Source organism: Dendrobium catenatum, unplaced genomic scaffold (assembly GCF_001605985.2).
Source record: "Dendrobium catenatum unplaced genomic scaffold, ASM160598v2 fragScaff_scaffold_44, whole genome shotgun sequence".
In the NCBI taxonomy this organism is placed as follows: domain Eukaryota; kingdom Viridiplantae; phylum Streptophyta; class Magnoliopsida; order Asparagales; family Orchidaceae; genus Dendrobium; species Dendrobium catenatum.
This window is the reverse complement of record NW_021318506.1, coordinates 152,126-179,949: the sequence shown is the minus strand read 5'-3', so window position 1 is coordinate 179,949 and position 27,824 is coordinate 152,126. Positions and strand designations below refer to the sequence as shown.

The following is a 27,824-nucleotide window of genomic DNA, read 5'->3' as shown; positions in this document are numbered from 1 at the left end:
GACACTTCCGTTTTTCTACGACTGCCTTGCCTACTGATGTTTTAGGTCTATAAGGCTAAATTGCAAATCAAGCCAGCTCAAGATTAGGGAGATTAGGATTAAGCCTGTATATAAATTGTATTTAAGTTAATTTTAACCTTTTCTTGAGTTAATTATAAACAAAGTGGATCTTGATGCTAAGAAACCTTGCACACACACACACAAAGAGAAAAATTCTATCTGATTTTAGAGTTTTTTATTTTTAATCACATAGTCCAGGATGATCTTAAATTATCTAGGACGATCAGTTAAAAATTGAAACCCTAATTAGGGCATCATAATTAAGGCATCCACAATTAAGAACATCATCTTGGATGATATTAGTATCATTCAGGACGATAGGCTCAAATCAGACAGAATTAGTTGCTAGATTAGTTTAGGCATATTTTATTTTTAGACATCATCCAAGAAATTATCCTGGACGATGCATTGAAATTATGCCTAAATTAGTTTAAGGATTAATGAAAGAAATTAAGGTTTGATTGCTTAATCATATCATCCGGGATGATCGCAGGATCATCCGGGATGATAAGTTAAACAAACCTTAGTTTCTTCCTGGATGATGTGTATTATTTTTGCACTAAACGACCAAGATGATTCCAAATAATCTTGGACGATTAGTTATTTTTTCAACATCCAGACATACAATTAGGGTGATGTGCTAGACGATATTTTTCATTTTGAACTAATCATCTGGGATGATCAATTTAATTTTCCATCATCCAGGCATGCATTCAGAGCGATCTTCTAAACGATACTCAATGATTTGAACTATTCGTACAGGATGATCCGTATATCATCATGGATGATAATGTCAGTTTGTTGCAATTAAAAGCAAATTCAAAGAACTTCTATATAAGACCTCTTATTTATCCATGATTATATCTTTTTCTATTATCTTGACCTGAGGGAGCCAAGAGGAGAGGGAGAGTAAGGGGGGAGAGAGAGAGGATCTTGTGAGGGGGAGTTTGTGAAGGATTTCACAAACGTTGCTTCAAGTAAAATCTAAGTCATCTTCTCTTTTCATCCCTTATTCCTTGGTGGTTCTAGAGAGGCCTACTTTAGTAATTGATCAAGGTTCTCTGCCTGCTTCAAGAGGAAGCAAAAATAGTTGGGATCTATGTCTGCTTTAGGAGGAAGCAAAAGGAGTTGTGTTCTCTGCCTAATCAGTGTAGGTGGAAAGGAGGTTTGTACAGGCTTCTCCGCCTTACTGTGGGTATAAAAGGAGAGTCACTGGGTTTAGTGCAATACCCGAAGGAGAGGCTCCTGGAAGTGAACGTAGGTCAAGTTGATCAAACCACTTTAAATTTGTATATATTCTTTCTCACTGTTTTCCTCATTTAATTTATGCACTTAGTTTTTCCTACGGTGAATTTTGATTTGGTTTAAGATTGTGTTTTTGATTGAGAAAATTTTAAAATATCAATTCACCCCCTTCTTGGTTAGCTTTGGGCTAGTTCATAAGAGATTAACATCCCTAACAAACTTTTAAGTGGTATCAGAGCGAGATTCATATAATTATATTTTTTGAAAACTTTTGATTTTCTATCCATGGCTAACTTCGGTAATCATAATACTGTGAAAGGGCATTCTATTACCCGACCACCTTTGTTTGAAAAAATTACTTGATTTTTTGAAAACTCGCATGTCTATGTTTTTACAATCGATTGATTATCATATATGGATGCTTGTTATAGAAGGTTATTCACCTCTATCACATGAAATTATTGGCATTAAAATTGAACTTCCTTTTACTGAATGGACTTTTAAAGATAGGGATTTAGCACAACTTAATATAAAATTCTTTTTTTTTTTAAGAATGCAAATTTTCAATTTGCATTAATGAAAAGGAAACTAATTACAAGATAGAGATACCTCACATTCCTTCTTTAATAAGCTAGAAAAATTAGAAGGAATGTTGGCAAAAGAGAAACTATCAAAATAAAAATCATTTCTTAAAGTTAAAGTAGCACAACCATCCACTAATTTATTACAATCTCTATGTATATGATTGAAGAAAACCTTATTAAAATCTTTGAGAAATAAGAGTTCTTTCTCATACCTTGTGTTTAAGTTCCACTTAAACTTATTCAAAGAATTTTGAATGAAGTTGATGGTATTTATGTTGTCACCTTCAATGATAACTCCTTTAGCCTCAAGCATCCAAGGTTTTATAAATTCCTTAATTGTTAGAATAGCATCTAGCTCAAGTTGAGAAATATCCCAATGAATCTTCTTTTTTCCGAAAGCCAACAATAGCCTCCCTTTGTGGTCTCTAAAAATGTCTCCTATTCCGGCTTGATTTTTTTTTTTTTTTTTTTGAATAAAGGATGCAATTGGCATTAAAAAGCAACAAAGAAATACAAGGATCATAAACTAAGAGACTCCTTGACAGTCCTTCCTAAACAAGTTTAAAAAACTTGTTGGAAGTTCTGTTTCAACAAAGGAATCCCAAAAGAAATCACCTAACAAAGCAAACTTGGCAAAATAATCGGCCAACTTATTACAATCTCTTAGAGTAAAGAGAAAAAGAATATTTTTGAACACATGAACGAAAGATAGATCCACTCTCGTACCTTTATTAGTCTTCATTTTGATAGAGTCTTGGAGCATCTTTATGATATTCACATTATCTCCTTCAATGATTATTCCCTTATATTCACCAAACCAATCTTGTATGTATTTTTCCATCATGAGAATAGCTTTAAGTTCCAAGTAGGCAATGTCCCAATGTATCATCTTCTTTCCATAAGCACAAATCATTCTTCCTTTACAATCTTTGATCAACCCTGCTATTCCCACCAAGTTTGAATTCAACAAAGCCGCATCTACATTCAATTTTAGCCAACCTTCAGGAGGGGGACACCAAGCTTTAGGCAGCAATTGTTGATTAGTGCTCCAGTTCTTCTCGGTTGGTGCTGATTGAAAAAACAATGCTTGAGATATGACTTCAGCTGCTATATAGGCGATGGGAAGTTCCGAAATTCCATGTTTGCCCAGATTTCTTGACCTCCAGCTGTAATAAACAGTCATTGCATACATTTTTGCAAGTCCATTATCAGCTTTATAACTGAGATCTTCAATGCATTCAGCAAGATTTTGAAATGAAGGGACATTAAAACTCCAACGTCTCAATTTTGTTATGATCACCAAAAGCTTACTACATTTTGTGGTTATATGCTCTGTATCTTCCCTCGTCTTGCATCCTCTAGGACAATCTGAATTATTAGCCAACTTTCTATAGCTTAACCAGGAATTAGTTGGTAGTTCATCATTCAGCACTCTCCACCAAAACAAGTGTGTTCTCTGATTGAGTTTCAGCTTTTTCAGCCAATTGGACTTGCTTAGATTGGTATCAATATTCCTGTTATTGGCTTCATTACACAGAGATGATATCGTCTTCCCCGAATTGCTGTAAATCAATTCGATCTTATCTTCTGTGTTACTCTCCCATTTATCCATTTGAAGAATCAGATTTACCATGTCTTTAGAGAAAAAATCAGCCAATTTCTCTAAATTCCAACCTCCATTTTGATCCATTAGAAAAGAAACTCTTTTATCTGAGAGATCTGCTACATTGCATGTTGCAGGCCAACTGTTAAGGCTACGTTATAGAATTCAGTTGTCATTGGTAATATTAATGCTATAACCATTGTTAACTTCCCATCTTACAATCGGTTTCAGGAATTTGATGCCATTTTTTATGATTTTCCAAGCTAATGAATAACCTTTCTCCATTCCTTCCTCCCAGATTTTGTCACCATATTTCCTCTTGAGAATTTTAAAGAGCAATGAGTCATTGTTCTGTAAATACATCCATGACATTCTTTCTCTTAAAGGCCCCTACCTTTCTGATGTTCCTTGAATGCCAAAACCTCCCAAACTGGAAGGTAGGCAGAGATTTGACCAAGCAATGTAGTGCATTCCTTATTTTCCATTTTCTTTATGCCATAAAAAGTTCCTACACATTTTATTAATATTTAGTAGAATACTTTTAGGAACAAGGGAGTGAGCTACCTGATAAGAAATCATATTAGAATATGCTGATATGATGAGGGTTATTTTGCCAACCAAAGATAACCATCTAGCTCCCCATGAGTTCAATTTACTCATAGCCTTTTCAACAGTATTACTGAAATCTTCAGTTTTTAATCTCCTCAAAGCCAATTTGATGCCCAAGTAATTGAGCTCCTTGACTTTCTTATATCCAAATATTCTATTTAGTTTTCTTCTTCTTTTCCTGGAAACTCTCTTACCATACAAGACCATGGATTTTTGAGAGTTTATAGCTTGTCCTGTCCAGCCACAGTAATTTTTGAGGATGATCTTCAAAGTTCTGGCATTTTCACTAGATGCCTCAGCTACTACAAGAATGTCATCTTCAAATAGCAGATGATTAATTTTCACCATATTTGAAGTTAATTTTATCCCCAGCTTGTTGTTACTCCCGTGAAGAGCCTTGGAAAGAAGGTCGGAGCATAAAATGAACCGGCTTGGTGACAAGGAGAAGCCCTGTCTGAAGCCACAGCTAGCCTTGATCCATTCCGTTCTTTTCCCATTTATCTCTATAGATGATTTTGGGTTAGAAACACATTGCATAATCAGCTGTATCAAATTCTCAGGAAAGCCAGTGAGTTTCAAGACTTTATTTAGAGTTTGCCAACACATGCTATCATAAGCTTGTTCCATGTTACGCTTCAATAGAAAATATCCTGGTTTAGCCACAGACCTTTTCATTTTGCTAGTAATTTCTTGTGCAACTAGGCAATTATCCGAAATGCTTCTTCCCGGATCGAATGCCCCCTGATATTCAAATATAACTTTTGGGAGGTGATTTTTTAATCTATTAAGAATCATTCTAGCAGCTAGTTTGTAGCCATCAGACAAAGACAAATGGGTCTGAATTTGGAGAATTCTTTAGCATTTTGAACTTTCGGAATCAACACAACCATCATCTCCTTCCATTGTTCAGGCATCCTACCAGATTTAAAAAAATCATCAATTGCATTCCAGGTAGCTTCTTCAACAATACTCCAATAGTTTTTTAAAAAAACATGCATTGGCGCCATCTGTTTCGGGGGTTTGTTGTTATCCATTTTCCTCAATGTAGCTACCATCTCTTCTCTTGTGTAGTTAGCTTTTAGAAAAATTAAACTATCTGCATGGATACATTCTAATGCTTTAAAGTTAGGCCAATTTCTAATCTTCAATTACGTTTCTCCCATTTCTTTGCATAGTAATTGTCCAAGATTTTATGAATAGCTTTCTGGTTTGTTTCAATTGATCCATCTTCCCTTTCAATCTGTAAAATTCAGATGCCTCTTTTCTTAGCCGTTGTAAAAGTGTGATAGTATCTAGTGTTTTTCTCCCCTTCTTCCATCCACTGACATTTGGATCTCTATCTCCGCCAGGTTGAAACTCTTGCCAAGTTAGTCTTAAACTCAATCACCTTACTGCATAGAACCAAAAGATTATCCTAGCTCATACCTCCATCTCTAGCTTCTCGGTCCTGTAGCAGCATTATCTCCTTTTTCAGTTCCTGAATCTTCACATTCAGCTCTTTCAACTTATTTTTACTCCAAAAATACAGGTTTTTGAGAGACCTTTTAATCTTCCGTTGAAGAATTTCATTGGGACTACCAAAATCCTTCTTCCTCCAAGATTTTGCTATGATTCCTTTTGCTGCCTCAAAAGATCACCACAAGTTCTCAAATCAGAATTCTCTTTTGCTATGTTGCATTATGTTGTCAATCTGTAGAAGAACTGGACAGTGATCCGAAGAGATTCTAGGGAGATGCTTAACTACTACATTAGGGAATTCTAACAGAGCTTTGAAGTTTAACCAAATTGTATCCAACCTCTCCCAAATTCTTGCTAGGCCTTCTTTGTTGTTGCCCCAAGTGTAATTTTGTCCCTGAAACCCGATATCATGAAAGTCATTGTTTGTCATGAATTCTTTCATTTCCATTGGACCTTGAGAAAAAATAAATTTCTTCCCTCCTTTCTTCTCATTCTGGTTCAGTAAACAGTTGAAGTCGCCTCCAACTAAGCAAGGCTCTTCACAGTTCATGTTTTCCACTATTAAATTCCAGAGTTGACTTCTTTCATTTATGTTTTTGTTACCATAAACAATACATACTTTGGCCGTAGTACCTTTAGGAGTGGTGATATTGCCTACAATACATTGTCTAGAAGAGACAATGACGTTAAAAGAAACCGTTCTAGATTTCCAGAGAGCCAGAATGCCTCCTGCAGTACCAGTGGCTGCCTCATGATAAAATTCTCACTCATTCCCAACCAAATTTCTTACTTCATTACTTCCCAACTTTTCCAGTTTGGTTTCTATTAAACCAATAAAGCAAAGTCCATTCTCTCCTATCATATTTCTTAAGTATTGGGAGGCTTCTTTCTTCTTTGCTCCCCTACAATTCCAGAATAAAAAAGAAGACATTAATTTAAGCATCGGGTTGAGGCCCCAGCCTTCTCCGCTCCTCCCTCACCTTTCCTTGTTCTGTGATTCCCTTTAATGAGTCATAACATTTTCATTTCTTTGGCAAGTTTAGTTTTACTGTTGGACACTTTGTTGATCAAGTTACTACTATCCCCCTGTTCCTTTTTGGTTTTGTTGTCCTAAATTACATTCTTGATCAATTTGGAGTTGTCATTCTTCCCATTTTGTTTCTTCGGCTCTTCATTCACAATATTCATCAGATTTTCTATCCCTTCTCCTTCCAGAATTTTGAAGGGGTTACAAATTGGCAAATTTCCCAGCTCTGTTTTTCCTTCCCAAGACTTCTGTAGTGTTTCAGCTTTATTACCTTCTGAGTGATCAAGTTCAAGATCAACTGATTCATTGTAGTCCAGTTCTATTCCATTCACCTTGTCTATAATAATTTATCCTTATTCAATTTCTCGAATATCGTTGGTTATATGTGATTCCAACATTATGTTGTTCTACTGTTATGTCTTTTCTAGATTCCCAATACTATTTTTTGCTTTCCAAGTACTCCTTTGAGAAGTATTTCTTGCAGCTGCTTTCCTGGATACCTCATTATTGATTACAACATTTGTCTTCTTCATTTTATTATTCACCAACACCCATGGGCCATAATTGCTACTTTCTTCCATAGCCTTCAACTTCTGTAAAGCTAAAGAGCTTTCTTCATGAGAACTGATGAATTCTTCCACATTCTGTTTCTTGCAGTCACCTTTAGCATGACTGATTCTACGGCATTCAAAATAGAGACTAGATATTCTTTCATACTCTAGTTTTTGGAAGAATCTACCTCCCATACTATGCACCCACACTCCGACAGGCAGCTTCTTATCAAGTTTGATTCGGATACAAACTCTGGCAAACTCCCTTCTTCTTCAGTGGAACAGATTGCCATCAAGCATCAAAAGTGTTCCAACTCTCGAAGCAATTCTGGCAATATTATTTTCATCCCAACATTGGAGCGACATATGAGGCATTCTGATCCAAATTGGCGATGAAAGACCTTTCATATATGATGATGAGAATTCTGGAGTCCAGCGTTCCAAGCCTATTATATGTTCATTCATGAACCACGGTCCTCCCATCAGGACTCCTTCCATAGCTTCCACCGATTTGAAAGAGTAAAGAAACCATCCTAAACCAAGAGTGGTGAAATGAAACTTATCATACTTAGCCCATTGTCTTCTAAGCTCCCAAGATACAACGTGAGGTTGAATATCCTTGCCAAAGACCTTGCAAACCAAAGATTTATTGAGCACTTCTGCATTCTTCGCTTCCGCTTTGTTTAGCAGCATAGCTTTCCCATCCTCTGATAACTAAAAATCAGCTTCACTGAAGTTTAACTTTATATATGGTTTTCGAATCCATATGTTGTCATTTGCCAAATTAGCTACATTTTTCATTGTCAATTGATCAGTAATGTGGTTAGCAACAATAGCCTTATGTTGATCTATAACCCCTTCTGTTTGGTTTGCCTGCTTGTATGATTTTGGAATTTCCTTTTTGTTTTTTGGTTTCTGGATAATTCCATTTACCACATCGCTATCAGAGATAGCAACTAGGTTACCAAATCTTTGAACAAAGATGTTCATACCTGAGGATGACACCTCTAATTCATGGCTATTCACCGATGATTCCAGTTTATTCAATGTGCAAGGCATATTGATATCAGAATTAGAATCTATCATTTTCCCTTACCTTATACCTGCTTGATGATATGGGAAACATCACCAGTATTTTCATTTATAACAAGCATACCTCTTGATCTTCTTCTCCGTGCTTCCTCTGCATCCAATAATTTTCTTGAAGTTGAATTTTCTTCAATAACCATTCCATCACCAAATTCCTTCATCGGGCTGTTGCTTGCCTTCCTATAGATCGAAATGTCCATCGATGATCGATGAACATCCACCTCCATAAATGTTCCATCCTCAGGATCACCAGCTAACAAGTCGGGAAAACGAAATTTGAAACTTTCTCTCTCTAGCTCTCGCAACTTCACTCTCTGATGCAATTGTTGTTTAGAAAATTTAATATCTTCATGCTATTCCGGCTTGATTTATATTCGATAAAGATGCATCAACATTTATGTTGATCCAATCTAGAGGTAGGGGATGCCAAGTATTAGTAAACTCCCATAGGAGATTAGCACCCTAGTTATCTAGATTAGGAAATAAATTCTGCTTTGCCAAAAATAGCACATTAACTGCTACATAGGAGCTAGAAGAAACAGAATTAGCATGCAATAGGTGATTTCTATTTTTCCAAGATAGAAAGACTGCTGGTATTTCAAGTATATTTCATGCGAGAGAGAGAGAGAAAGGGCATTTTTTGAATTTTCGCAGGCAAAATCTGGTGGCGGGTTTTAAGTTCGTTGATTGGAGGAAGGTGTTCCGGCCTTCTTCCGGCTATATTATGGCATCAGGACGAACAACTGGATCCGATCGTGTTGGTAATAAGGATATTGTGATTAAAGAGGGATTCCGATCTCAACCTCATCAAGATACAATTCTTGAAGGTAAAGGAAATAAGCCTTTAATCGTGCGCAACAATGGTGGTATCGCTGCAAATTATAGAACATAATTGGCGTCTGAAAATCTGGATTTGGTAATGTTATCGTCGGCGGGTTTGGATTTGAAAGTTAACAAATCTTTATGTAACAAGAAATCGTTACTGGGTCGAAATTTCTTGTCCGACGTTAAGAAGCTGGATCAAGAAGTACCCATTGAGGTTGATTCTGAACAGGAGCAAGTAAATAAGGAAGGGAATGATAAAGAGGGAAATCCGAAGGATGAATTTGTGGAAGCTTGGAAAAAACCATAGCACATCAGGTTATCTTTCAATAATGATTCTGTTGAAATGTCAGATGATGGAATTGTAGTTAAGCTAAATGCGGAAAAGGAGATTATGAATTCTAATATTCTTAAATTCTCTCTGGTTGTAAAAATTCTAGGAGATAAGATCTCATTTCCTATATGTAGTGCTGAGTTAAGAAGACAGTGGGACAGATTCAGTAAATTTCACATGACGTCGCTGGGCATGAACTGGATTCTCTGCTCATTCAAGAGCGAAGAGGCCATGGAGGAAGTCTTCAACGGTGGTCCATGGTTTGTTGGAGGGTACATTGTGGGAATGGATAAATGGACTGCATCTTTCAATCCCAATTCTTTCAAGGAGATTACTGCTCCAGTTTGGATATGTTTCCCCTCTTTGCCTCTCTACTGTTGGGATGAAGAAAATATTTCACGTATTGTGTCCAGAATCGGAGTTCCTATGTATGTGGATGGAAATTCTTTTAGATGGAGCAAACATGAGTTTGCCAGAGTCTGTGTACGACTTAATCTGAAAACAGCCTTCCTAAAGGTGTTTGGATTGACGGCATTACTGGAAGGTTTTTTCAGCAAGTTGAATATGAGAAGATTGATAGGCTATGCTTCCACTGCGGAAAGGTGGGACACAAGAAGGTGGTATGTCCTGAGGTAAAAAAGGCTGAGGATGCTTTGAAGGTGAATAATAAGCAGGATGTTGGTAGTAATCCAGCGGATGAGAAGATTTCAGAACAAAATTATTGTCCGTGGATTCACGTTCGCTTCAAAAATAGAGTATTTAGGAATAACAGAGTTAACAAAGAAGGTAGATCCACTAAAATGGAGAAGATAGTAGACAGCAAGGTAGCAGTGATTAAGCAGCAGGAGAAAGTGGAAACGACTTCTGATAAAGTTCAGGAGGTTGTAAGAAAGATAATGGGACCTGATATGGTTAACAATGTCAAAGATAACAAGGTTAATGTTGAAGCTGAAAATAAAATTCAAATTCTTATGAATGAGCCTGATGAGGTAGAAGAGGGAGAAGTGACGGATCAACATGTTGGCAAAAAACCTGTTGATTCAAGAATGATAGATGGAAATGCGAATGAGCAGTTAATTGATGAAGTATCCAAATGTAATTCGGCTAAGATAAAGTTGGCTAAGAGCTAAGATCTTTGGGCCCGGTTGAGCCTGAACACAAGAAGAAGAGAAGGGATGTAAAGGGGAATTCTACTGGCGGGGACAGTTCCCCTTCTGTCGATTAATGTCGTCTATATTGTTCTGGAATTGCAGGGGAGCCAGAAAGAGAGAGGCTTCGCTCTATCTAAAAGAAGTTGTTCGGGATCATAAGGTAGTGTTTATTGGCATTATGGAAACTAAACTATGTAATATTGACAGATATGACGTGGATTGCCTAATTAGAAGTGAGTGGGATTTTTTTCATCAGCTAGCAGTGGGATTATCTGGAGGCATTTTGACTCTCTGGAACAGAAATAAAGTTTCCTTTATTGTTCAAAATAGTTCGTCTCAAGTTGTTATTGGAGTTCTTTCCACTCCTTCATTGGGAGATTGGAAAGTGGCAACGGTGTATGGGAGTAGATGTTGTGTGGAGAGAAGTGATCTTTGGTGTATTCTTGAGAAGAACATGATAAGCCCGAACCCTTCTTTAATAGGGGGATACTTTAATTGTGTTCCTAAGAAGGAAGAGAAGAAGGGTGGGAAGAGATTCATCTTCTATAGAGGACCTAGAGAAATAAAGAGCTTTATGAATAATGCTGATTTTTATGATGTAGGTTTTATTGGACCAAGTTATACTTGGTGTAACAATAAGGAAGGTTCATCAAGGATATGGGAGAGACTAGACAGATGCTTGGTAAATTCATCTTCCTTGCATTTGGTTCCTGCTGGTAGAGCTAGGCATTTAGCTCGTGTGGCATCAGATCATTGTCCGATTGTTTATAGTATGGAAGCTTGGCATTCTAATAAAGAAAAGCATTTCAGATTTGAGGATAAATGGAGATTATATCCAGCTGCAAGAGGTATAGTATACAAATCTTGGCTGAAAAAGGACTTTGGGGATGAGGTGGAAATTCTTCATAGAAAGATTAAAAGAACCTTGAAGGCCCTATTCTTTTGGAATAGGAATAAGTGCATTGATCTGTGCAAGCTAAAAGATGAGTTGAAGAAGGATATTATTGATTTACAAACCAAAGAGATGTCTGATGGTGGTCTCTCAGGTGATGACTTGTGCCTCCTTAGGCATAAGGTCCATGAATTGAATATTACTTTGAAGAGAATTGCAACGTGGTGGAATCAAAGAGCCAAGACTAGATGGATGGAGGAGTGAGATGTAAATTCAACCTTCTTCCATAATTTTTCTTCTGCTATGAGGAGTTCCAATCTAATTAAGCATATTAGAAGTGCTGAAAATCGTATTGTGGATGATGAAGAGCAGATTGAGCAGATCTTTCTGAATTTTTTTGAAGACAAGTGGAAACAAAGGAATTGTATCCTAAAGGAATGGCCGGAGATTGAAGCTTCCCAGCGGCTCAGTGAGTTGGATAGGCAGATGTTGAATAAGGAATTTTATATGGAGGAATGTAGGGTGGCGGTATTCCAACAGAGTAACAACAAATCTCCTGGATCTGACGGGGTTACCTCATCTTTCTTTAAGAGCTATTGGAATATAGTTGGAGAGACAACATGGCTTGCAATTAAGAAGTTTTTCAATTCTGTAATTATGCACAAAAATTGGAAGGACACATTGATTGTGTTGATCCCTAAGGTTAATAATCCAATTGTTCCTTCTAACTTCCGCCCCATTAGCCTTTGTCAAACTACATACAAGATTGTTGCATCTATGCTTGTGAATAGATTAAAGAATCTCATGAATAAGATGATTTCAGAGGAACAGCTTACTTTCATTCCAGGGAGAACGATGTCTGATCATTGTATTCTTTCCCAAGAGATATTTCATAAGTTTAAAACATCAAGGAATAAGAAAGGATTAATGGCAGCCAAGCTTGATATGGAGCAAGCTTATGACAGCATGGGGTGGAGTACTCTGCAGCAAATTTTAGTATGGTATGGCTTCCCTTCAGTTTTCTCTGGTTTTGTAATGGAAGGTGTATCAAACGTGAGGTTTTCTATTATTATGAAAGGGAAAAAGCTTAGATGGATTGATGCCTGTAGTGGATTTCATCAAGGGTGCTCGTTGTCACCTTGTTCATCATGTGTGCTCAACTCCTGTCTAATGCTATCATACAAAGGGGTCATAGTTTGGGTATTCAAGTGGCTTCTAAGGGTCCTCGAATAACTCATTTACTGTATGCTGATGATGTCCTCATTTTCTCTCAAGCAACATGTGGGATGGCTAGGCAAATGATGAGAATCATGGAGGAATTCTGTAAGTGGACAGGTTTGAAGGTGAATGCCAACAAGTCTCAAATTCTTTTTGGTAAAGCAGTTGGTAGAACTTGTAGAAAGAAACTTATCAGAATTCTTGGTTTTAAAGTTGTTAATAACTGGAAATACTTGGGTATTAAAATGTCTATTAACAGATTAAAGGCAGCAGATTTTCAAGATATTTTGGCTCAGGTTATGGAGAAACTTAATGTTTGGGGAAGAAGAAATATTTCGTTCAGTGGTAGAATCATGCTGTTAAAGTCTTCTTTATTAACTCTGCCAAACTTTGTCATAAGTCATTCTATGGTTCCAAAAAAAATTCTGAAGGTGATTGAGAAATTATGTAGGAATTTTGTTTGGCATAAATCTAATATTGAAAGAGGATTACATTACGTTGCTTGGGATGAATTATGTAAGCCTAGATGTGCTGGTGGTCTTGGTTTACAATCTTGTATCATTAAAATTGGTACAATGAAAGATAGAATTACTTTGAATTATATTCAAAATCCTGATTCCCTTCTACACCGGTCTCTCAAAGCCAGATATTCGGATAACATTTTTGAGGGGAAATGTAAGAAAAATTCTTCTGTTGCTTGGAAAATTTTAGTTGAGGGAGGCAAATATCTGAAGGAGGTGGTTAAATGGAGAGTGTGCAATGGTAAATATATTGATGTGCTCAATGATATATGGGTCCTGGACAGAAGTTTCAACTCTTGGCCTACTTATATCAACTGTGCAGACTTAGAAGGTATGAAAGTTGAACAGCTTTTGACTGATGATGGAAGTTGGGATGAGCTGAAGTTGAGATTGTTTTTTCATAAGGAATTGGCCTGGTTAATCAAACAAGTTAAGGTGGACAAGGAAGGTAGAAGAGATAGGCTGGAACCTGTTAAGAAGCTGACGGGTTGCTCTGTTTCAGCCTTAGCCTTTGAAGCTGTTATGAACAAGAGACACACTGATATTGATGATGGCTATGTGAATTGGCTCAAGAAGCTTAAACTTAACGCAAAGGTAGAATTGTTTTGGTGGAGATTAAGTAAGTTTGCAATTCCAACAAATTCTTTTCTTAAATATAGAAGATTGGCTAATAGTGATTTCTGTGTTAGAGGCTGTGGTATGACTGAGAACTATGCTCATATTGTAGTTCATTGCAAGCATATTAATGATATTATTACTAAAATCAGAGAATGGGGATTTCCTATCAATGTGTTTCAATCTCTTGATGAATGTCTGACAGTACTTAGAAGACAATCTAGCAGCAATCCTGGAATGGTCAGATTGTATTGCACCATGGTTTTCTGGAATTGGAAAAATTGTAACATGGTCAATCATGGGAAACCTGCTATTTCTGCTTCAATGGCTACTGCAAATGTGATTTCTTTATCTTCATCTAACCTTCATCCTTTTCTATATAGCTGGGGTGTTAACCTCTCTTGAGAGTATTTGAATTCTTGGCACCCTCCACCGCTAGATTGGATTAAGGTTAATATAGATTCTTCATTGCTTTCTAATTACCGGGCTGGTATAGGAGACATATTCAGAGATAATATGGGCAGAATGCTCCTAGGTTTTGGGAGGAGTTCTGTGCATTGGGACAGTGGTCAATTGGAATTGGAATCAGTTTTTGCTCTTTGGGATTTCATTCAAGGATGGATGCTTGAATATGTTGGTGTCATTATTGAAAGTGACAACCTCAATGTGATTAATTTCATTCAACAATCTATGAAGAAAATCAATTGGCAGAGGGAGAAGAACTTGGGTAATCAACTTCACTTCCTTAATTATTTTAATAAAGTTGTTTTTCATCATGTGAATAGGAATTGTAACAAAGTAGCTGATTTTTGTGCTACTTTGGCATTAGATGGTAATTTCTTGTTTGATAGCTTTTCCTTTGGTAGTATTCCATCTATCTTGATGGATTTGATCAAGAAAGATGGATACCCATTTATCAACTGTAATTAGCCCTTTTAGTTTCCTTTAATGCAAATTTGCAACTTTCAAAAAAAAAAAAGATAGAAAGACTGCTGTAAAATAAATTTTCACCATGTTTGGAAAACGAGAGGAATGTCTTCTTAGTTCTTCAAGGAAATTATCAAGATATTGGAAAAAAGGAATAAAGAAACCCATTCTCTTAATCTGAGAATGATTTCTTTTATAAATTTGCAATGAACTATTATATGATCATAGTTCTCAACCATATGACAATCTCTTGGACATTGATCATAGAAATTCAAAAGTTGGAATAGCAAATTTGCTCATCCTCCACCAAAAAAGCTCCACTCTCATGTTTAGTTTTAAGCCTCTAATCCAATCAGTAAAATCACAGTCTTGCTCCTTAGAATGATGCTTTAAAGATTCTTCATATTCCATAGATGTTATAGTCTTACAATTGTGAGTAGAAATGGTTTCCAAATAGTCTTCTTTAGCTTCATGTTCAATTTAGCTTCATGTTCACATTGAAGTAATTTTGTAGCAGCATTATATTCCAAGTGCCTTCAGCCATGATAAAGAAGTCCAGATTTACATTATTTAATTCTACATAAGCAGCAAGTGTTGTCCAAGAGTTAAAGCATTTATCCAAAAGCCAAATGTCCTTCATAACATTTGTTTTCTTCCCATTCACAGCAATCCATTTAACAATAGGTCTGAGATACTTTCCACCATTTAGAAGAATTTTCCAAGTTGATGAGCCAGCTTTCTTTCCTTCAAAAAATGTTATCACCATATTTAGTAATAATATTCCTATGTAGAAGATTGTCAGGATATTGAATAAATCTCCAAGCAAGCCTTGATCTAAGAGGTCCTATCTGTTGGACAGCTGAATGTAAACCCAAGCCACCTTCAGATTTTGATTTACATAAAACATCCCATGCAACATAATGTAATCCCTTTTTGCCCATTCCTTTATTCCATATGAATTCTTTATAGAATTGATCAACTTGATGCAAGATTTTCTTTGGAATCAAAGAATGAGTTGATAAAAAACTTGGTAAGGTTAGGAGAGAAGATTTAACCAAAGTGATCTTATCTGCCAAGGAAAGTTGCTTGTTCCCCAAACATTTAGCCTTTCTAAAATAAGGTCATCATACCTTGAAAATCAAATGTTCTAAGTCTTCTTAGAACCATTTTAACACCCAGGTAAGTCATTTCTTTCACCACAATAAAACCTAACTTCTTCTTTATAAGTTTCTTCATTGGAAGCTTCACCACTTTCCCAAATAAAATTTGAGATTTGGATGCATTGATTCTCTGTCCAGACCAAGTGCAAAAATCTGATACAATAGTCTTAAGCTCTTGATCTGCCGTTGAAAAAGCATTTGAAAAAATTAATACATCATCTGCAAATAAGAGATGTGTAATTCTCTGGTTTTTGGGTGTTAAACTAACTCCCAATTGCTTGCCTCTCTGGTTTATAGAAAGGGAAAGTAGCTACAAACACATTATGAACAGGTAGGGAGATAATGGGCAGCCTTGACGAAGCCCACTTCCAGCTTTGATCCAATTGGATAATTTTCCATTTAAGATGAAGGAGAACCTGACATTCGTAACACATTCCATGATAATCTTGCAAAAAGAAAAAGGAAATCTATAAGTTTGTAAAACTTGAAGCACAGTTGGCCATCCCATGCTATCAAATGCTTGTTCCATATCTAATTTTATTGCCATCAATCCTTTCTTGTCCTTTGAGGTCTTGAATTTGTTGAAGATTTCTTGAGCAAGCAAGCAATGTTCAAACATAGATCTCCCGGGGATGAATGCAATCTGCTCTTCGAAAATTAGCTTGGAGAAACAAAGCTTAGTAATGTTGACCAACATGGTTTTAACCAACTTGTAAGTGGTTTGGAACAAGCTTATTGGTCTGAAATTTGAAGGCACCGTCGGATGCTTGACTTTTGGGATTAATACTATCAAAGTATCCTTCCAATCATCTCTCATAATTCCAGATTTGAGAAAATTATCAACAGCTTTCCAAGTAGATTCTTTAACAGTGTTCAAAATAACTAAAAAAAAGATGGAGTAACCCCATCTAAAATCGGTGATTTGTTTCTACCTTGCTGGAAAACATCGGGTTTTAGCTCATCCTGGTTAAAATCAGTGCTAAGGAATTTAACATCCATTGAGTTGAGCTTTTTGTCATCAGGGAATTTTGGCCATCCTTCTAAAATATAATCTCTAGATTTCCATTTTCTTTCAAAGAAATTCTAAAAGACAACTGAAATCTGTTCAAAGTCTTCCACCAAGACATTTTCATCATTCTTGATTTGTCTAATTAGATTCCCATCCCTCTTTGCTGAAGCAAATTTATGAAAGAAATTTGAGTTTACTTCTCCTTCTTCACGCCATCTTACCTTGGCTCTTTGATTCAACCATGTAGCAAGTCTTCCCAAGGTTAAGTTTAATTCATTCACCTTAGATCTTAGTAATCTCAGCTTCTCATCTAACAGCCCACCTAGAGAGGCTTCTTCCAATTGGAGATCAGCTATCTCCCTTTTTAAATTCTCTTTTAGAGCATTTAGGCACTTGCACTTGTTCTTGCTCCAGAAGTAAAGGGACCTCAAAGATCTTTTGAGCTTCCTTTGTAAAACATCCATTTCATTTCCATAATCAGTCTTCCTCCAAGCATTAGAAACAATGCTTTTTGCTGCTGGATACGATTTCCAATTTTCTTCAAATCTGATAAAATGAGTCTTGTGTTGAGATTCCAATAATTTGAAAGGTATAGGGCAATGATCAGAAGCAATTCTTGCTAAGTGTCTAACATGTGCCAAGGGAACTTTTTGAAGAGCAGCCGCATTGAGAATACATCTATCAAGTCTTTCCCATATTCTCAAATTTCCAACCTTGTTGTTGCACCAAGTGTACTTAGGACCAATAGTACCTACATCATGAAAATCATTGTTAGTCATAAACATTTTCATTTCATGAGGACCTTTTGAGAAAAGGAACCTCTTGCCCCCTCTCTTATCATCATTAGATAATAAGCAATTAAAATCTCTTCCAATAATTGAAGGAGTGTCTTCTTTAGTTGATTTTTCAATCATTTCTCATAGACTTCTCCTCATCCGATAATCCTTGTTAGCATATACAGTACCCACCATCCAAGAGCCAAACAAAGGGGATTTGAGCATTCCAATGACAATTTGAGAAGAATGATCCAAAACTTTAAAAGAAGCCTTATTTATATTCCATAAAGTAATGATTCCACCTAAATTACCTTCAGAAGGATGATGGAAGAATGCCCACTCCTTTCCAGTAACTCTATCAACATCAAGCCTCTCAAAGCTTGAGATTTTAGTCTCTACAAGACCAATAAAACAACCTTCATTATCTTTTACTATCTCCTTGAGATAAAGGGAGGCCTCCTTTTTGGCCCCCCTACAGTTCCAGAAAATAAGGGAAGCTATTAATGCAAAGGAGGGGAAGAATCCCCACCTTTCCTTATATTTTTATTTACTCCTCTTCTATTCTTACTGAATGTATCCACATGGCCCAATTCCCTTACTTCTTTTGATAATTTCAATTTTCCTAATGCTATTTTGAAAACATTTTCACATGTATTAGCATCATTTGTTATTTCCAAATTTTGCTTCATAGGATTATCAGGAGAAGTGCAAGCCACAATGTTTGGTAGTAGATTCCCTGTCTGAACTTGTTCAGTAATAACATCGTTCTTCATAATATCTTCCATGATTGTTTCTTCAAGGATACTGAAGTTGTTCTTTAAACATAAGACAGAATTGACAATTGAGTTACCCTTGGCATCAGGTTCTAAAATTTGAACAACAACAATGCTTTGTGGTTCAATGATCTCTCCTTCTTCTATGGTGGAAGCAATCTGGCTTGGAGGATTCTTCTGATTTACAGCCTTCCAGATTTCTGAATTCTGATTTCAGATTTCTTATTTGGAAAAACTACAGTTTTACCCAGTACTTTATTCTTCTAGAATTTGACCTGTATCCAAGGTCCTAATTCATCATGTTCATTAGAATCACCTTCTTCATGACACATCCCTTCATTACTTTCATTGGTGATAGGAGCAAATGTCTTTGCAGAATAGGTAAGAGGCCATTTGTTCTTGAGATGTCCAATTTTTCCATAGTGATAGCAAAGAGATGAGATCATCTCATATTCAACCTTTTGGAATGATCTACCATGCATTCCTTCAATCCAAACTCCTTTAGATAATTTTTTATCCAAGTCAATGCAAATACAAACTCTTGCGTACTCCCTCTTGCTCCATTTAAATGACTTTCCATCTAGATATAAAGGAACTCCAATCATAGATGCAACTCTACAGATATTCTAATCATCCTAATAGTGTAAAGGCAAACATGGCATACGAATCCAAACAGGTGCTGAAAGGCCTTTAAGGGATTCAGGGTTGAATGATGGGGACCATTTATCCAAACCAATAATGTTTCCTCCAATAAACAATGGACCTCCTTCCATGATTTCTTCCACAGCTTTCGGCTTGGTAAAAGAACAAAGGATCCAAATAAGACCCTAAGTTGTGAGATGAAAATTACCAAATTTTGACCATTGCTTCCGAAGTTCTCTGCTGCATACAGGAAATGGAATATCATTTCCCAATACTTTAATAACCAGTGAATTCCTTAGAATATGTGAATTTGCATTTTTACATTCTGAATTCATAATCACTGTAATACTATCATCAGAAACAGGAGTTGATTTCATATCATAATTAAGCTTGATATGCTGGGTCTTCTTCCATGCATTAGAGAAGATTTCCTTATGACATTCTTCTTTATCATTTGTTGTATCCTTACAGTTTTTCTTCAATCCATTATCATTCTGAACCTCTCCCTTCTAAAAATAAACCTTAGAACAGTTCTTCTCAGCATTTTCAGATTGCAAAAGGGACTTAACAGGTAATCCAGTGAAAAGAACAGAAGAGCACTTATCAATAGAATGGGATTTATTATTAACTTCGTTCAGGTTATTCGCATTTATCTCTGTCCATAGGTCAGAGATTGCATTTGAACAACCGAATTTGTAAACAAAAATCTTCATTTCTGATGAAGAAGCTTCAAAACCATTGGAATTCTAATTCAGTTTTGCACGTAATTTCTAAAGTCGAGGAGTAATGCAATCAAGACTTGTCATAACTTTCTTACCTTTACCTTCAACAACTTCGACAATATTCTTCACCGGAGAATCGCTTACATCTCTGATAACCAGAGGACTTGCTGACATTTTTGTAAGAGCGTTGGTTGAATCTGAACGTAGAGAAGTTTGGCGACGATCATCTCTAAAAAGTCCATTTGATCTTCCAATGCTGTTATGCACGCCGACAGAAGGTTGGCGGCCCTTCGCCGTCATCACCAGGTGCCGGCGATGATATTTGCTGAAAAATCGGGAAATCAAAATTCAAAAATTCCAGCTGTTTCTCTCACTAATGGCTATTTCTCTCTCTAACGACTGTGTAAAACATTCCTCTAATGTAAAATACTTGAACTATTTGTTCTTTGCTTTAAAATTGGAAGATTACATGTATGTTTCAACTTGTCTACTGGTAAAAAAATTTGGGATAGATTGTGTATTACTTATGAAGGAACAAACGAAGTTAAGCAATCTAGGTTGAATATTTTATTGCATGACTACGAACTTTTTCATATGAGACCTACTGAATTGATTTCTAACATGTATATTAGATGTACTCAAATTATCACTTTATTGCATGCCTTAGGAAGAGAGCTAACTAACTATAAAAAATGAATAACATTTTGAAATGCTTTTCTTCTTCCTTTGATGCTAAGTTTACTATAATAACTGAATCTAAGGATTTGAATACTTATTCTATTGATAGCATACTTGGATAACTCATTGCTTACAAGTAAGGGGTAAATCAAAGATAACTTGATACAGGTGAGAAGAAGGAGAAAACTATGGTGCTGAAGGCCAACCATATAGATACTGATTCTTTCGGGCTGCAAATGATGATGTTGCCTTAATCACTAGGCAATTCAAAAGCTTTCTAAGAAAAAATCACCAGCACCATCAGAAATGAAAAAAAAGTAAGGATAGCAAAAATTTTAAAAGTTCTTCAGATATGGTTTGCTTTGAATGCAGGAAGCCAAGATATATAAGAGCTGATTGTCCTATACTTAAGGCTCACCCAAGCAAGGAGAAGAGTGAGGAGAACCCCAAGTTTAGAAAAGATAAGGATAATAAGCAGTCCAAAAGTCATTCTGGGTGGTTTCTACATCTAAATCCTCTAAGACTGAAGCTGAGGAGGAGACTACAAACTTGTACTTGATGGTAGACGATCATCTTAGTCAGTCTGATCAAGAAGAGGTATGTGAACTAATATATGAACAATTACTTGAGGTTTGTGAGAAAATTTATGCTTCATATAGAAAACTTAAGAAATTGCAGGCTAGTTTAAAATTGGAGTTTTTTAATTTGCAAAAAGAGCATGAAGTTTTACATAAAGATCATGCCCAAATTGATAGCAATTATATGTCATTACTTGAAGAGTTTGATGAGTTAAATAAAAAGCATTCTAAGTTGATCATTGAACATAATTTATTGAAAGCATTTTATATTGCACTTGAAACTAATTTTAAAATATATATTCACGAAGCTGAAAGTAGGGAGCACTATTTGAAGTTTGATAAGGCTATTTTAGAAAGTGCTAACTCAATATTTAAAGCTGAATTAAAAGCACTTGAGAAAAATAGGACTATACCCTCACCAGATCTAAAAGTTTTGAAACCTAGAAAGAGGCACTATAATTTGAATAAATTAATAAATCCTTTTCGGTGTTAGATATTTTACATATGGTATGCTTGGACACATTTTACACACTTATAATGTTCACCATAGTACACATTGGTTGTTGACACACAAATTACATGATTCACAGCATAACATATATATATATTGCATTCTTCTTTCCATAAGAAGGGACCTAAACTTATTTGGGTTCCTAAATATGACATTTGATGATTTTGTAGGCATGCTCTCATAAAAAGCCTCATGAGAGCATGTGGTACCTAGATAGTAGATGCTCACGACACATGACTAGAGATGTCAACCAATTCATTTTGCTGGAGGCCAGGGCTGGAGGAAAGGTCACTCATGGAGACAACACCACCAGGAAAGTTGTGGGCACAGATATAATTAGAAACTCCAAGAACCTTATGATTGAAATATTTTACTTGTAGATGGATTGAAACACAACTTGCTAAGCATCAGTTCACTGTGCGATAAGGTCTTCAACATAATTTTTTTTGGAAAATGCATGCATTATTAGTTTAATAACATCACTGTTTTATAGGGAAAGAGGGTAAATAACGTTTACATGCTTGATTGAAATAACATTGAATGTCTTGCCTTGGGAAAGTGACCCAAAAGGACCTAGTTAGAGGTGTCCCCAAGCTTAAGTTCTCTAAAGACCACCTGTTTGATGTCTGCCAACAAGAGAAGCAAGTCCAATCCTCTTTCCACTCCATTAATGACATTAGCACGTCTAGCCCTATAGAAGTCCTACACATAGATTTGTTTTGACCCATTAGCACTACCAGCTTATGAGGAAAAGTCTATAGATTTGTGATTGTCGATGACTACTCAAGGTTCACTTGGATTAAATTTTTGTCTTATAAGAGTGAGTTTTTTGATGAGTTTAAATCCTTTTTCCACATGGATTAAAAAAAAAAAGCTAGGTTGTGAGATCTTGACCATCCATAGTGATCATGGGGGAGAGTTTGAAAATGAGAGATTTGGAGACTTTTGTGAGGATAAAGGGATTATCCACAACTTCTTAGCTCCTAGGACCCCTCAGTAGAACGAGGTAGATGAAAGGAAGAATAGGACCTTAGTTAAGGGTGATAGTGTCATGCTTGCTAATTATTCACTTCTAAAATACTTTTGGGCTGAAGCGGTAAATAGGCTTGTTATGTGTTGAATAGGGTGAATATTAGAGCAAACTAGATAAAACACCCTATGGGATTCTTAAGGGTAGGACATCCAACCCTTCTCACCTCCATATCTTTAGCTGTAAAGTTTTTATTCTTAACAATGGGAAGTCACACTTAGGAAAATTTAACCTAAAATTTGACGAAGGAGTATTCCTAGGATATTCAAGTGCTGGGAAATCTTTTAAGGCATTTAATAAAATAACATTAGTGGTGGAGGAGACTACTCATGTAGTGTTTGATGAATTTGATACAAAGAAGGCTAGAGTTTAGGATGAAGATGAAGTTGGAGAAATTACCCAAAGTGCTGAAAATTTGGAGAAGATGGTAGAGCCTCAAAACACTAAAGGAGTAGGTGAGATTACCTAAGGAGTTGAAAATACAAATCTACAGGAAAGGGTAAAACCTAGACCACTTTTCCTAGAGATTGGAGATATTCTTTGTGTCATCCTATGGAACTGATCTTAGGAGACCCTTTTGAAAGTGATAAGACGAGGAATAGACTTAGAAAGGAAGTGAACCACTCTGCCTTTATCTCAATGACTGAACCCACCAACATCAATCAAACCTTGTCTGATGAGTTTTGGATCTTAGCCATGTAAGATGAATTAAATCAATTTGTTAGAAATGATATTTGGGAGCTTGTGAAAAGACCAAAGAGACAAAGTGTAGTTGGAACCAAATGGGTCTTTAAGAGTAAGATGAATGATTTTGCTTTGGTGGTTAAAAATAAGGTGAGATTGGTGGCTAAAGGATACAATTAGATAGAAGGGATTGATTTTGAGAAAACATTTTCCCCTATAGCTAGATCATAAGTCATTAAAGTGCTATTAGGCTTTGCCTGTTATAAGTGATTTAAGCTTTCCAAAAGGATGTCAAGAGTTCTTTTTTAAATGGGGAAATAAAAGATGATGTGTTTGTAGAATAACCCCCAGGTTTTAAGAGTTCCCTATTTCCAAATCATGTTTACAAATTAAAAAAAGGCCTTTTACAGATTAAAATAGGTAGCTATAGCTTCGTATGAGAGGCTTAGCACATTCTTATTGGAGAGGGAGTTTGTTAAGGGGAGCATAGACATCACTCTTTTTTTGAGAAAAATAGGAGATGAGTTACTCATTATTCATATCTATATTGATGATATACTTTTTTGATCTTCTAATAAAAAGCAATGTGATAATTTTTTTAAATAATGTGTAAAGAGCTTGAGATGAGTATGATGGGAGAATTGTCCTACTTTTTGGGGTTTATCGTAATACAATTGGATGATGGAACCATTCTAAATCAATCAAAGTACATTAAGGATATTTTAAAGAAATACAAAATGGATAAAGCCAAGATAATAACTACTCCTGTGACCTCCAGTGTTCAGTTCGATAAGGACCTAAATGGAAAATCTGTTGATCAAAATAAGTATAGAGGAATGATTGGATCAATGCTTTACGTGGTTGCTAGTTAACCTGATATAGTGTTTAATGTTTATCTCTATGCTAGATTTCAAATTGATCCTAAAGAATCCCACCTTACTGGTGTTAAGAGAATACTTAGATATCTCTTAGGGACCCAAAACTTAAGAATTTGATATCCGAGGCACAACATTTCTTTTGAGATTATTAAATATTCTTCTTTGGATTTTACAGGATATAGGGTGGATAAAAAGAGCACTTCTGGGACATGTCAATTCGTAAGGTAATCTTTAGTACATTGGTCCAATAGAAAATAAAAATCTATTGTACTTTTCACTGCTGAAGCTGAGTATATTGCCTTAGGGAGTTGTGTGGCCCAAGATCTTTGGATGAAGCAATAAAATCTAGATTTAGGATTATCAATAGGTATAATTTCAATACTTTGTAATAATACTAGTGCCATCTGCATATCTAAGAATTCTATCCAACATTCAAGGACCAAATATATTGACATAAGACATCACTTTATTAGAGACCATGTGACCAAAAGAGACATTGACTTACACCATGTGACAACTGAGAATCAATTGGCTGACATCTTTACTAAACCTAAGAGAAAGAAGAGGCGTGAGGAGAGAGAAGCTCCACAAATTGAGGAAGGTTTTGGAAGAAGCTTTCGGCTGCATTCTTTGTAAATGGAGGTTGGTGGCCGGTCATCCTTGGATGACCGGAGTACCACAACCCTTAAATCTACCGCGCGTCCAACTTTGTTGGATACAAAATGTCGTTTTACATTCAATCGCAGCTTTTCTAGTTTTTTTAATTCTCCTCTTGTGATTAGAGAGGGAGGATTGGTTTCTAAGAAGAAATCTTTGATGGATAATGAAAAAGGAAAAGAAGTAATGGATGATTTGAATAGTAAGTCTTTTTCATCCAAGCCGGTTTTTATCCCTAGAGCAAATGATTTGGAGGCTTCCACCTCTGGTGGCTATGATCACAATTTGAATAATTCTAATGTGTGGATTAAAAAACCACACATTAAAATTAACTCGATTAAATTTCATGAAGAAAGTAAAGATGCTAATGTGGTTAAACTTGACTTGGAAAGTGAAAAATCCAATGTTCATGTTTTAAGAAATTCTTTGGTAGTGAAGATCCTTTGCAAAAACTTGCCCTTCTCTAATTGTGCTTTTGAATTAAGAAGGCAATGGGTTAAATTTGAAAGATTTCATATTACCTCTCTTGGATTAGAGTGGTTCTTGTGCTCTTTTCAATCACAGAAAGCTATGGAGGAAGTCCTCAATGGAGGACCTTGGTATGTGGGTAGTTTCATCATTGGACTAGATAAATGGTCCCCCAATTTTTCTCCTCATTCCTTGGATGGGATTTCTTCTCCCATTTGGGTTCGTCTTCCCCACTTGCCATTACATTGCTGGGACAAAATCAACATTACGAGAATTGTTTCAAGTATCGGAAACCCTTTACTATTGGATGGAAACATGTTTAGATGGGGAAGAAGAGAATTCGCGAGAGCTTGTGTTCGTGTAAAATTGAACTCAAAACTCCCTAGTGGTAGTTGGGTTGAAGGTATGCATGGAAGATTTTTTCAAAAATTTGAATTTGAAAATTTATCTTCTATTTGTTTCAAATGTGGAAGAATTGGACATATAGATGTGGTATGTCCAAATGGTTTTCATAATCTTGAATTAATTGAGAAGGAAATTCCTAAAGATCCTTCGTTAGTTGAAGATAGCTCTTATGGACCTTGGATGCACGTCAAATTCAAATCTAATAAAAGTATTAAAAATGTTAAAACGAATTCTCGCCGGATCTTTGATGGATCAGTTTCAGACTGTATGCCTTTGAAGAAAGCTCAAAATTCAACTTCAAAAACTACTGAAATCAAGGGAGGAGAAGAAGTTGCAGTTAGCCTCAATTCAAACTTGGTGGTTGAGCCTAATATAGCTCATAATACAGATTTTGAAAACATTACATCTTGCTCGTTGAATGTTGAAACAAGAGTTGAAAATGCTAATATTGATTTGATGGTTCCATCAGATGAAGAAGATTATTCCGGAGATCAATATAGTAATGCTGTTATTTTAGGATTTCAAAATTCAAATTTTGAAATCCCACAAATCATGGAGGCAGATAAGGCAGTTGAGGAGCTAAAGCCGGTTTCATCTCTAGCAATGCCAGCTGGACAAAATAAGTTGAACGGGATTAATAATAACACCGATGTTATTCCAGCAATTCAGATTGCTAAAATTCCCGAATTCAAAAACCCACATATGAAGGAGGCAGTTTAGAAGTTAGAGGAGCAGGATTCGTTATGTACACCCTCTAAGGTAGCAAAAAATTCTAAAATATTTACTAATATTGATGAATTAAAAGATGGATTTTCTAATACCATCTCTCCTCCTACAATCAGTTTAAGGTTCAAAAAAACTGTTCTTTTTTTTTTTTTGAAGAAGAAGAATAAAAAAGGATCTTCGTTGGAGCAAGGATCTTCTGGTTCTAAACACAAGCTCTTCAAAGAATTACAAGAGCAAGGACCGGTGAAAGATCAAAATAGAAGGAGGATTACTGATCTCAGAATGAAGAACGATTGCAGAAGTTCTTCCCAAAAAACTCAAGTAATATGATGCCCGAAATTCTCATTGATAGCAGCAAAGTCGCAAGATACAAAAGTATGGAAATTTGGATCAAAGAATTTTCCATATATTTAGCTTGGTTTACATCTTTGGTTTTTGGAAAAGACATCTAAATACATATTTTTCTTTTGCATAGGTATTTTGAGATTGTCTTATTACTTTTGTAATTTTCTTTGGATTATCTTTTATAGCTGCTTTTTTCTTTTGGGATTTTTGTTTTTTAAACTTATTATATTTGATAATGGGATCGTTACTAGATCCTATTCTTTAACCGGATGGGAACTCTGGGATACTAACCAACCCTCGGGTTGTTTCAAACATTGGTATCCCCTGCATCTCAACGGTTTCAAAATAGCAAATAGTGGGTTTCATTTCAAAATTAATAGGTTTAATGTTAATAAAATTTCTTTCAATAAGGATCCTTTTTCTCTTAATCAAGGATCTATTAGTTTTTACTTCCTAGTTTGTATTAGGATTTTATTTCTTTCCTATTAATGCAACTTTGCATCTTATCAAAAAAAAAGACATCTTTACTAAACCACTAGCTTTCGACACTTTCAGCATCTTAAGGATCAGATTGGGTGTGATTGACATAAATGCATGAACTTGATGTTTTTGAATTTTGAATTTTATTTTTTGATCTATTTTTTATTTTTTCTTTTTTTCTGTTGACTTTAGTTTTATTTATTTATTTTATTATTCTTTTTTAAGTTTTCATTACTGTAGGATTAATTTATTTCTTTATGTTCACTGCTCAAATAATATTTTATGTTGTATTTTTTATTTTTGAAAATTTGTAGTCAATGGTTAACATTCCGAAATCAATTAAAAAGAGAAACACCGTCGATTATTTCCTTTCCTCTAACTTCTTTTAGTGGTGTATATTTTTTTCTAAACAAAAAGTCTATCTTAAATTAATAAATGGAATTTGCGATATAGGTTTTTCTATCTTGGTACAGTAATCTATCTTATATAAATAATGTTCAAAATCATTAAATCACTTTCAAGCTTTCATAATTTTGTTGTTGTATTTATCATATGAATTTGATTCTATTTTGTGGTTTATTCTTCCATATATCAGA

At 35.6% G+C, this 27,824-nt stretch overlaps 1 protein-coding gene across 1 annotated transcript; it reads left to right on the top strand.

The window, feature by feature from the left end:
• Nucleotides 1–10,606: 10,606 nt before the first annotated feature.
• LOC110098516 lies at nt 10,607–11,689 on the top strand. The gene has a single exon (XM_020825373.1). The coding sequence runs from the start codon at nt 10,607–10,609 to the stop codon at nt 11,687–11,689; it is 1,083 nt and encodes a 360-aa protein (XP_020681032.1).
• The last annotated feature ends 16,135 nt before the right edge of the window (nt 11,690–27,824 follow it).